At 38.3% G+C, this 12782-nt stretch overlaps 1 protein-coding gene across 2 annotated transcripts in view; it reads left to right on the plus strand.

The window, feature by feature from the left end:
* Positions 1-1840: 1840 nt before the first annotated feature.
* Positions 1841-12782, plus strand: part of celf3a (cugbp, Elav-like family member 3a) — a 40848-nt gene continuing 29906 nt past the window's right edge. The window contains exons 1-3 of one of the 2 annotated variants that reach the window (XM_037692908.1): positions 1841-2251; positions 2869-3021; positions 6971-7053. In XM_037692908.1, the coding sequence (XP_037548836.1) occupies positions 2877-3021; positions 6971-7053 (228 nt within the window). In that variant the 5' untranslated portion in view covers positions 1841-2251; positions 2869-2876. Of the gene's footprint in view, positions 2252-2785; positions 3022-6970; positions 7054-12782 lie in introns of those variants that run through there. The other variant, XM_037692909.1, reaches the window with a different exon arrangement.

Raw genomic sequence — 12782 nt, forward strand, 5'->3', positions numbered from 1 at the left:
CGGATCGTGACTCCTTTGAAGGGGCGGTGTGTGCGCATGCGCGGAGCCTCATGTGGGTCCATTGTTTACATGCTGCCGAAATCTCAAAGAGGGCGTGTTTCTGTGTGCGCGTCGAGTGAAATGACATTTACAAAAACATCCATGGAGGTTTTTAACTCTCCCACCAGACTCTGAGGTTTTATTCAAGCTGCGACGGTGTGACCCGAGCCGAGAGGAGACATTTCAGAACCACGGCCAGCTCCACCGCGAGAACAAAAGGCGGATTTCAGGCTTTTGATGTCAGGGACCGTCGACTTTTTATCTTCCATACAAAAACGAAAACAACTGAATATCTCACTCTGCTCTTTTTTCTCCCCCTTTGATTGTCAGACTTATAGCTCAAGAATTAAGGACTGCGTTTTAGTATCATGGCTGCATATTTCTGATGGAAAATAAGCATTATTTTACCTATTTTCTCCACTTGTCTGTTGAATGAAACTGTGAAATTGATTTTAAATATTTTGTGTCCAAAAATAATTAATGTGTTTAGATTTTCAGGCAAATTTAGTCCAAGATAATGTCAAACTATTGTTGTATTTGTAATAAAATACACACAAAGGTTAAAAAAAAAAGAAGATTTTTCCAGACTTAATTCTGAACATCAGGAGCCAAAAACAAAGAATATTATGTTATATTAATTGTTCATTAATATGGTGTTTTTTGTGTGCCTGTTTTTGTTTACTATGGACCATGTGTGTCTGAAATAAAGTTTTGATTGATTGATTGATTGATTGATTGGTGGGGGGAGGACTTCAACGTTGAACTAGGACCTGAATATGTAAGTTGTTCTTCCAATTTTAACATCTGGGATCCAGTGTAGTAAGGCTGTTCAACTAGTGGCCTGGGGGCCACATCCAGCCCACAGGTGAGCTCTGTCCAGTCCACTGATATGTTAATTTAAAATATAACTAGTTTTCAAATCAGAAGAAATTTTGTGGCAGTGGTGGAGGGCAGTAAAATTCGGAGCTAAGATCAAATTCTAATAAGTTGCACTGAGATACCAATGGGAAATTTTCACAAACCGATGGCCAAATTTCGTTGTAAACGAATGTGAAGAATATTTGCTATAATGCAATTGTTACAAAAGCCCTGATATGTTTAGGTTACAATAATCCTCAACAATCATTTAACTACATAAAAACTATGTTTAAAGCATTAAATTCAAATCAAAGACAGTAAAAATTGTATATTTTTCATAACTAAAAACACCAATAAATATTCATTCAATCTTTATTTATCCAGGTTAATCCTATTGAGCCTTGGGAACTCATTTACAAGAGAAACCTGATTTTAACAAAGCGTGATGACAACATTGAACAACAACAATAGACTATCATAAAAGAGGCAAACAAATTTGTTATTATTATTTTACGAATTGAAATAAAATGGCAACCAAAAGGACAGTCAAAAGGAAAATAGAAGAAAAAAATAATAAGTAGATTATAAGGCAGAGTAGAAAACTAAAAACAAGAACGTGTATGTGTTGGTTTTTGCCAGGAACTTAACAGATGTTTAAACTAATTTTTATAAAGTCTCCTCCAAACACCACAAGTTGTTGGTAGCATTTACACGAAAAAGGCTAAATAATAAGTAAATGATTTAACCTTTTGTGATAATTGAGCTCACAACCCTTTTTTTATTTTTATTTTGCATTTACATTTTTCGTTTCTCCACCGCGCTGGTAATTTAGCGACGGTCCCTGGCGGCAGACATCACGGCTCAAACAACCCGGGGGAGGGAGGGAGATGAACAGGGGGGGAGACACCGGCTTACGACGTCAAAGGAGTACACACGCGCGCGCACGCACACACCGAGGGAGAGGAGAGGACGGGCTGCCAATTCCCCACGGTCCGCTGAAGGAAATATTCATCTGTCACAAGACTCTCGGTCTGTTTAGACAAGCCAGCAAGAGATTTCTTTATCTTATCTTTATTTTCTTTCATTCGAGAAGAAGAAAGAAAAAGAGAAAAGACAACACGGAGCATCTGTCAGAGAAGGAGTGGAAAAAAACGCGAGGAGCAGCTCTGTGGAAAACACGCTCATGCCGAATAAAGGACCGTGGATGTTAGTTGTATTAGGGGCCTAACTTGTTCGAGGATTCAAACAGATGAACTAAACTGAGCTTCAACCAGAACCAAACACCAGCAGAGAGGGAGAAGAGGGCAGGGACCCACTGATCCGAACCGAGTCTTTACCACGACCAGCACCACAGGTAGGATTATTCAGCGTTATTCTTTTTTTTTTTTTGACGAGTTTATTTTGAATTGTCGCTGCTCGGGCCATTGTTGTCACGACGTCTGGACAAAGAGAGCGCAGGTCTCCAGCTGTGATGACTGACACACTGTCATGTTGGGGCTCCGAGCTGCCACCGACTCACTGGAAAAACAAGGCTCGTGGGCAAATAAATAAGCAAGTAAACAAAAACAACATGCGTCAATGTGGGGCTTAATGAGGACATTAATATGGAAGTTGTCTCTTTTTAATCATTGTTTGTCGGTGTAAGCTTCACTTTAAGACAAAATTCATGAAATAATTGCTTTTTATTTATTTATTTTTTTTTTTTTAGATCTTATAATGCTAAGCTGTCCACAATAACTTTAGTAAAATCTTGTGATAATTTTTAATATAACCGTACATCATTAAAATGGTCTGCTTTATTGTGGAGTGTGTGCAGAAATCTGCCACTTTATTACCATTAAGCCACCCAGTCCATCCCATCTGCACCTCCATCCCCAGCCTCCTGTTTGCACCTCCTGCTTGGTGTGAATTTAAGCCTGCAGGCTCCTGATTGCCTCCACTTTGTGTGAACGTGTGTGTTGTTTCCCTCAGACTTCTCAATGAAGGAGCCTGACGCCATCAAGCTCTTCATCGGGCAGATACCCCGAAACCTGGAGGAGAAGGACCTGAAGCCCATCTTTGAGCAGTTCGGCAAGATCTACGAGTTGACGGTGATAAAGGACAAATACACGGGGATGCACAAAGGTGAGCGTGGTTCTGGCTCTGATCAGTTCTGTTGAGTGGATTTCCAGTAAAAATGATTCACGTTAAACAACTTCTCTTTGAGCTGTTGCCCCCATTAGGCATTTCTAAAGACCCACGTGAGACAAAACACCTAATATACTATTGATTTAAAGATATTCTCTTTTTAATTTTTAATCTTTGAATCCCTTAGATACTCGGAAGCCTCACACAGGCAAAAAAAAAAAAAGAGGAGATTTATGGTTATTTCTGCACAACCGATTAAACAAAGATGTGCAATGTTTTCTCATCAGTATGAATTTAAATTTGCTGTCCTGACTGAGGAGGAGAGAAATGGCAACTTTATTTCTTCCATCAAAGGCCAGCGCGCATTAACCTCAGTCCATTTTGGATTTATTGCAGCAAATTACAAACCGTAGAATAATGTGGCTGAACACATAAAATGACTATTAGTTTAGGTCGCCTCAGTGCGTGCTCACAGGTTCCTCTTCCCGCTTACTTTAAGGTGAAACGTTTTAATGTTTTCCCACTGAACCTTACTGTGTTCTGCTGAGTCAGCGTTCGCTCGTTTGTTTTCCTGTTTGTAGTGCCTTCCGTACGGTTTTCGCTGTCCAACCATTTCTGCGTATTTTTTAACTTTATATATCGAAATATTCAGCTTGATTGGGAAAAGTGGTTTTTTTTATTACTTTTCTAATTTTAAAATATTCAACTTTATTTAAAACAAATGTCCCCATTGAAACCCGTAGAGATCTGCTTCGGCTACTGAAGCTGTATGGCTATTTTTAGCTATTAGTTAGTGGTATGATGATTTTAGCTTTTAGCAATGGTTTGCTAGTTTTAGCTTTTATAAACTGTTTAGTTAACTTTTGCTTTAGCTGCTGTTTGGCTAATTTTCAGTTTCAGCTGTGTTTTTGTGAGTTTAAGCTTTTAGGTGATGTTTTTCTAATTGTATCTTTTAGCTAATGTTTAGTAACGTTTAAGTCAGTAAATAGTATGCTGGCTTAACGTTTTACCTACTATTCATCTAATTTTTGATTTAGCTACTGTTTAGCTAAGTTGCTTTTAGCTACTGTTTTGTTAATTTTATGTTTTAGCTTATGTTTAGCAACTTTTTGGTTTCAACTGTGTTTTGGTAGTCAGCTTTACTGGTTGGCTAATTTAATCTTTTAGCAACAGTTTGCTGGGTTGAGCTTTTAGCTACTTATTTTGTTAATTTTAGGTTTTCACTACTGTTTTGCTCATTTTAGCTTTTGGCAACAGTGAGCTGGTTTTAGCTTTTAGCTACTGTTTTGCTAGTTATAGGTTTTCGCTACAGTTTTGCTCATTGGTTTTAGCAACATTGTGCTACTTTTAGCATTTAGCCACTGTTTACATAAAACACTTGCTATAAGCAAAACACTAGCTAAAGTCTAATTTAGCATTTTGCTCATCTAAACTTTTAGCTACTGTTTTCCCTTTTTTAGCTTTTAGCAACTGTATGCTGGTTTTAGCTTTTAGCTACTGTTTTGCTAGTTTTAGATTTTTGCTACCATTTTGCAATTTTTTGTTTATAGCAACAGTATGCTACTTTTAGCTTTTAGTCTCTGTTTACATAAAACTCTAGCTATAGGCTAAATTAGCAATTTGCTGATTTAAACTAAGCTATTGTTTTCTCTTTTGTAGCTTTTAGCAACAGTTGCTGGTTTTATCTTTTAGCTACTGTTTAGCTATAGTGTTAGGTTTTCGCTACCATTTTGCAAACTGTTGTTTTTAGCAACAGTATGCTACCATTAGCTTTTATCCTCTGTTTACATAAAACACTAGCTGTAGGCTAAATTAACAGTTTGTTCATTTGAACTTTTAGCTATCGTTTTCTCTTTTTTTTTTAGCTTTTAGTAACAGTTGCTGGTTTTACCTTTTAGCTAATGTTTTGTTAGTTTTAAGTTTTTGCTACAGTTTTTGCTATTTTTTGTTTTTAGCAACAGTGTGCTACTTTTAGCTTTTAGCCTCTGTTTTCTTGCTGTCAAACCATTTCTGCATATTTTTAAACTTTTACATTTTTTTTTTTACATAAAACACTTGCTGTGAGCAAAACACTAGCTAATGGCTAAATTGACATTTTGCTCATTTAAATTTTTAGCTATTGTTTTCTTTATTTTTAGCTTTTAGCAACAATTGCTGGTTTTAGCTTTTTGCTACTGTTTTGCTATTTTTTGTTTTTAGCAACAGTATGCTACTTTTAGTTTTTAGCCACTGTTAATATAAAACACTTGCTTTAACAAAACACTTGCTTAAGTCTAAATTAGCATTTTGCTCATTTAAACGTTTAGCTACTGTTTTGCTTATTTTAGATTTAAGCAACAGTTTGAGGTTTTAACAGCTGTTTTGCCAATTTTAGCTTTTAGTTACTGTTTTACTGGTATTAGATTTTGGCTGTTGTTTTGCTCATTGAAACTTTAAGCTACTGCTTGGCTAATTGTAGCTTTCGGCTTCTTTACTGTTTATTTCAAATCCAAAGGTCCAGTACAGTCTGTCAGCTGTCGGCGTTCTTGCTGCATATTCACAGAAAATTAAAAGTTTTCTGGTTGCACATGAAAATCCAAAGGTTTTTTTTTTTTTATATAAACTACATGTCAAGAATAATAAAATATAAATAAATCTAGCTCTTTGTTCACAGGAAAACATCACTTATTTATATTGCTTGTATTAGTCGTGTTTTACGTGGTGATGGAAGCCAGTTTTAAAGCAGCAGTTTAATCTTCATCACACGGAGAGCATCCGTCTGATATTTTGGAATAAAACTCAACAAATCTCATTTGACAGATGGACCGAGGCCAGGGGAACCATCTGAACCCAACAATGATCCTCACCGTCGTTTCTAATGCAAATCTGAGCGCGGAAAACAAAAGGCTTTTAAAAATGGAGCCGTACGGGCCAGGTGGTAGCAGCCTTCTAACACCTATAACACCTATTCTGCATACATTTACATATTCATGATGTGAGGAGCCTTAAAGGTTAATGAAGGCGTTTTTCCCTCTATTATGTGGACCTGCATATGTTTAGTTGGAGCAGAGCGATATTAAAGTCGTCCTTAGTAAATATGATGCGTCTTACCTGAGCAGGGTCTGAGCAAAATGGGAGTAGTTTGGCTTTTTATTTCAATTTTTCACGTTTAAAATGAACATTTTCTGAACACGAATGCATCTATTTGCGCCACATGGGACCAGAATCGGACGATTTTTAGCTTCATATACTTTATTCTATTTTATATGTGTTGTATTTTTAGTGTTTGAATCAATCTCATTCGGGAAACGTCGGCAAAGTGTTACAAATGAAATCAGTTGAAGCACAACAGGTGTTAAATAAAACGTGTTGGGGATGACCCTCAGCTGCTACCACACCAAAATGTTGCTCAATGTGGGGAAACTGACTCTTATAAATCCATTCTTTGGTTTGGCATTGTCAGTTAGCTGTGGCGGCCATCTTGAATCATCCACCTGTATTAGTTCCTGGAGTTAAATATGGATTTTCTACGAAGGCATATCAGCTGCTGACTTTACTTAGTGAGAAATGAGTGAAATTTTCTCTTTAAGGTGTCAGCTGCTAATAAGTGGGGGACATATTTGAGTGTTTTTCCTGTTTTGTTTTGTTTTTTGCCGTTTTGTTCGATGTAAAATAGCCAAATTGTTCATAAAACCGTAAATAAAAAGCTGATTTACGTGAATAAAAATGGCTGTGATCCTTCTTCAACTTGATAGAGATTGCATAATGAGCTTTCCAGTGACGGAGAAGGAAGATCCTGCAACATATTTTAAAAATGTAACAGGTTGACAATACAAGTTTTTTATGACTGATGTCAATTTTTCCGTTTTTTTGTTGTTGTTTTTTTTGTTTAAATCTTTGCCCAGACTGTGTTTTTCATTAAAAAAAAAATAAAAAAACACTATTTTTCCACCTTCTGTCTTTCCAGGATGCGCCTTCCTCACGTACTGCGCACGTGAGTCCGCCCTCAAAGCCCAGAATGCGCTGCACGAGCAGAAGACCCTACCGGGGGTAAGTGTGCCATCGTCTTGTCGAGCCCAGCGAGCGGAATAACTGGCGTGCCGGGTGATCCGAACACACAACACAGACGCACGCGTACGCAGCGAGCACAAAGCGAGCCTGACACGTGCGCTTGACTTCAGCCTTTAGCTGATGCGCTCCAGTAAAGGTCAGAGGCTGCCCTGCCTCTTTTATCTTTCATATGTGATGCATCCAGACACATCCATCCAGCTCAGGCATGAGTCATCTTGCTTACATGTCACGGGTCCGCGAGGCTCGCTGTGGAGCCGCTTTTCCAGCTCCCATGTTTCTCTTCCTTTCTGCCTCTCCGTCTGAATTGTAATCAAAGTTAAACCCAGCTTTATTAGCACAGCCAGGCAGCAGGTGTGCTGCCAAGTGACATTTCCAGAGCTAAATATGACATGACAGCCGCGTCTCTATAATAACCGTCTATATGAGAGACAAAGCGACAAGGCAAGGAATTACTGAGACAGAGTGCGCTCCCAGGGCTGCCGCCGCTGCTTCCTCTTTTACTAACAAGGCGCTACTCCTCGTTTCCTTTTGGTTATTTTTGTTCCCACTTCTTCTTTTTTTTTAATTTATTTGACTAATTTGTGAATGTAAGCTGAAGGCATTATGGTAGATTCTGGTATAAGAGAGAAAAGAGGCTAAAGTTAAAACTTAGTTTCAAGATCGGGTCTTTTTCTTTTCTTTTGTAGAAATAATAAATAATAGCTGAAACAAAAAGAAAACTGTGTAGATTATTTTTTTGTTTTGTTTTGGTTGTCTAAACCAGTGGTTCTCAAACTGGGGTCCCTGGGGGCCCACGAACCAGTGAAAAAAAAAAAAATGGATAAGAAAAAATATTATTCTTATTCTTTACAAGCGCGTAGATGTTTAACAACCCATGGAAATTACAGCTAATTGATTAAAACTTTTCTGGGGAAGGACCCCCACCCTGCTATTTGCGTTCCGGCATCAATCGGTTTACAAATTAAGCCCTGTTACTTGGTATGACTACTAGGCCTGTTGCAATAAACAATAAATCAATTAATCACATGATAAATGAAAATTATCGACCTCATTTTCATTTATCTGCTTTATCGTTTCTTCGTGTCTCTCTCTTTCTACTGAAGACACTGGACGACAAAAGGCTCAACTCTGATGCTCTTCACTGACACCTCCCTTTCTCTTTAAAATCCATTTTAACTGTCCAAAATTGCATTTTTAGATCGTTAAAAGCTAAGCTGAGAAGCTAAGCTACGAGCTAAGCTAACAGGCTGACCTCTGTAAAAGAAAACGTCTTGTCAAAGCTCCAAAATTCACGGTTGAAACCCGTGCCTTCGTGTAAAAAGTTGTTTTTATCTGCTAAAAGAAACTGAGAACTTGTTTACTGATTTTTTAAATTAAAAGCTTTATGTGAAAAAGAATCGAAGCGAGACAGCCCATGTCACGTCAACTGGCTTCCCTCCCATTTTTCTTAAAGAGACATGGTGCTCGCTTTCTCACCATCCGTCCTTCTGTTCAGATATTCTTATACTGACATCCGGTGGTCAAAAAAGGTACTACACACAAAACAAATTAACAAACATTTCTTCTTACATTTGACAATAATTACTAATTACTCCAGAAACCATATTATCACCAGCAAACGGATTGGTCCACTATGTGAGTGTGCTGCTTGTGGGACTTGAGTTTGTTGTGGCTCCTCAGGCTGATGAAGTCCTTTGGATGAAGGATGAAACATTTTAACAAAAAAGAAACCGTCCAGATGACCTGACTGAACTTTGTTGGATTTTTTACGTGGTTTATTGAGAAGGAACTTTGATGTTATTACAAGTCTTTATTTAAGCAGATTGGAGGAGTCTGGTTACAATATGTGAAGCTTGAACCCACAAATATTTTATTTATTGTCACTGTCGTTTGTTATTCAAGTTTTAAAGGGATATTTAATTTTTTTAAAGTGGGGTTCTGTGGAAAGAACTCAAAAAAGGTAAAAAAAAATAAAATCAGAGAATTTCGATTCTATAAACCATCAGTTACAATTCTCCAGACTGCACTGGAAGTGCTACAGTTAGCTGCTGCTAATTATTGTGTGATGCCCAAAGGCGTGCATGTCTGTTTATGTGCCAAAATATCCCATGAACCACTGTAAAAAGTTTAATTAAACTTGCATAAAAGAATTGGACTAAAAATTAGTGTGTTTGTAGCCAGGCCTTTCGCGATAAACAATAAATCAATCGCATGATAAATTAAAATTATCAACCTCATTTTCATTTATCAGCTTTATCATTTCTTCATGTCTCTCTCTTTCTACTGAAGACACTGGATGACAAAAATCTCAACTCCGGTGCTCTTCACTGACCACTCCCTTTCTCTTTTCTCTTTAAGATCTGTTTTAACCGTCCAAACCGTCGTGTTTTTGATCGTTAAAAGCAGCTAAGCTGACAGGCTGACCTCGGGAAAAACCTTCGTCTTATCAAAGCTCCAAAATTCATGGTTGAAACTTGTGCCTTTGTGTAAAAATTTGTTTTTCTCTGCAAAAAGAACCTGAAAACTTGTTTACTGATTTTTTTTTAAATTAAAAGCTTTGTGTGACAAATGCTATGCTAAAGAGCTCAAACCACACCGAGCATCCGCCATTTTGAGAACCGAAAACAAGGAAGGCGAGATAGCCCATGTCACGTCAAGGTGCCTCCCTCCCATTTTTCTTAAAGAGACACGCTGCTCCTCCCTCACTATCCATCCTTCAGTTCAAACAGTCTTATACTGCCATCCAGTGGTCAAAAAAGGTACTGCACACAAAAATTAACCAACATTAAAAATCTTAAATTTGATAATGATTACTAATTATTATATATACTAATAATTACTAATTATTGTCAAATTTCAAACAATATTATCGTAATCACAATAATTTCTGAGACAATTAATTGCCCAGCAAAATTTGTTATTGTGATAGGAGTCATTAACAACACGTACTACAACATGAGCATGAGTATGCATCATATTACCGGTGATCTTTAAGCTTTGTAAATAACCAAAGTGTTCGATGTAAACAACCTTATAGTTCATAAAAGTTTATGAAATTGCACTTTGAGAGGTTGATGTTGGGGCATGTTGGTCTTGGTCTCCATCCGGTTAGAATTCAACTCTTATTCCCCCAAACTGAGCATGATCAAACTGTTATTTTTAACAGAAAAGACCCTAAACGTTCGTAACCTTTTCCACACAACGCCACCTTAAAAGATCCAAAGTACCTCTTAAGTAGAAAAACATCATTTTGGGCCTGGTTTACGCTTGATCGATCTCTGTAAGTGTTAGAGGTTTTCCAAAGTTTGTGAAAAAAAAAATCTCGTTTACACAGTACGGCTGTGATTGTAGTTTCCATGCCAGATCACTAAGTGAGCTTTGCACTTGAACGACACGCTCATTCACGCAGACATCTTACGTAACGTCTAAAACGGTGATTGCACGAACGTTTGTTTGGACCGAGGATGCGGTTGGGGGTTGCTGCCACACGTTGAAGAGTGAGCAGCACAAACAGCACTCTTCTTTCCGCCATTGTTGCTGTTCATCGACTCAAACGCAGAAAACCTAAAGACTGCTGCCGCCCGTAGTGTGCAGTTGCTGTTTCCCTTACAACGATGCCGGGAGTTTCTATACACCTGCACTCTGAGACCTGGATTCAAAAACCTTTGGTGTCAGGAAAAAAAAAACGGCCACTGTTGTCGTGTAGACGAACGGTCAAAACGCAACAGAAATGCTATGTTTCCATTTTAAAACAGGGTTGTGTAAACGGTGAGCGCAGAGAGCGCTTTAAGAAGCGTGATGCTCTTGGTACGGCTTAAAAAAACATCTCGTTGTTAGCGAGACAGTAGTGTGACCTTTGCGACCTCTCCTATGAGTGTCCTCCTTTCCTCCTCACCTCTTACCTCTATAAACCCTGCAGAACAAGATAAACCCTCCTGCCAATCCTCCCTCCCCCTCTCCTTTACCAAAGAAGGCAAAAAAAGTGAAAAGAACGAAAAGCATCCTATTAGCTCCACACGCGCCCACACGGACAAGATCTGCTTCCCACCCCTGCCACCAGCTGTGGTGTAATTGTCATGTAATTGCACCTGCACTGCCAGAGAATAATTAACTTTGGCATCTCATGGCCAGGGCGACACAAAAGGAATAACATGATAGCAATTATGGGACTGAGCCTAAATGAAAGCACACCTGAAAGCAGAAAAAAAAAAAAAAAGCTGAAAGATGTCATTAACATTCAGTGCTTTTTTTTTTTTTTATTCAAGCATTTCTCAATTCTGGGAAGAAGGAGTCACTCTTACAGCTCTTTTGTCTCGGCTAACAATGGGTTAGAAGAAAGACGGAGGAAGAAAGAGATGGAAGTCAGGGGAGGAGGAGCGTGGTGGTGGGGTGTTCAGATGGATGCATCGGAGTGGCACCTGGTCTTGTGTTTAATTTCAGGTGAGAGAGGCGTCTATAAGTGAGAAGAGGGAGAGGAGTGTCAACGCTGGAGTGAGAGATGGGGGGAGGCCAGAGGCAATAAAACAAATTCACTTCGAGTGTGGAAATGGAGATTTTCTTCTTGAGCTGTGTCTCATTCTGTTCTACCCGGACATGTTGTTCCTTCTCGTTATTCGGTCTCAGGTCGATTGTGTCCCGGTCAGCTGATGTGAGGCTCAACATCCACAACATGCCACGTTAGATCACAGCCAAATCCAAACTGGAGCAGGTATTTCACCAACTCCCGAGCTGGTTTGTGGAGCTGAGATGTGTTTGGATAATTAACACGGCCAGAAATGAATCGACCCCTATTTTAAGCTTTGAAGACATTTGCAAAAAAAAAAAAAAAAAAAAGACAAAATTTTCTAGTTCTTTCATATGTGCATAATTTCTGGTTTAGTCGGGCTTCTTGGTTTTTAAATGTCTTTTTGATGTCACAGATCGCTCTGGAAGTTTGTGATTAAATCGATCTGCCAATGTCAGATTAAAGGAAAAATCTGACACTTTGGGCTGTGAGCTTGTGTGCCTTTTTGCAAAAGAGCTGGATTAAAAGATCAATAACATATGTGTGTGTCTGTTTGGCAAATAAGAGCCTGCAGCCAAAAAGCAGTATAACTAGTCTCGGCAAAAAGACTGGATCTGGTTGAACAGTCAAAAACTTATCTCCTGTTTGCCCTGTCCTAATTTCATTATACCGGATTAAAAAACATTGAGAGAAATTTGGTAGAAAGTCAGAGCTGCAAACATTTCACTGAGTTGGGACGTTACACACAGTTCAGTAATAAAACACGATCTGCTGTATCACATGGCTTCAAAATGAAAGGTTGAAGGAATGCATGTCGCCCCTGTCTTCAGAGTTTTATTGGCCGCTCACACTTAGTCTGCCATGAGATTTAGTTAGAGTGAATCCTGATTATTAAGACTGTGGGACATAATTATTGTATGACAGCCGAGTCAGCTTTTATACTTTACAAAATGTTATTTTTTATGAGCAAATTTGTGTTACAATACATTTCTTCAAATCCTTCAAAAACATTGTTTACTTTGAAATCTGGAAATGTGATTTATTTTTGTCTTCTTTTGGCTTTTAGCTTTTGTTTTACTTCTTTTAGCTATTGTTTTGTTACCTGTACTTAACGTTTTGTTATGTTTAGCTAACATTTTGCTACTCCTAGGTTTAACCTGCATTTAGCTTTAGCTAGCACTTTGCTACTCCTAGGTTTAACCCA

This window comes from Nematolebias whitei, chromosome 19 (genome assembly GCF_014905685.2).
Source record: "Nematolebias whitei isolate Nwh7 chromosome 19, NemWhi1, whole genome shotgun sequence".
In the NCBI taxonomy this organism is placed as follows: Eukaryota; Metazoa; Chordata; class Actinopteri; order Cyprinodontiformes; family Rivulidae; genus Nematolebias; species Nematolebias whitei.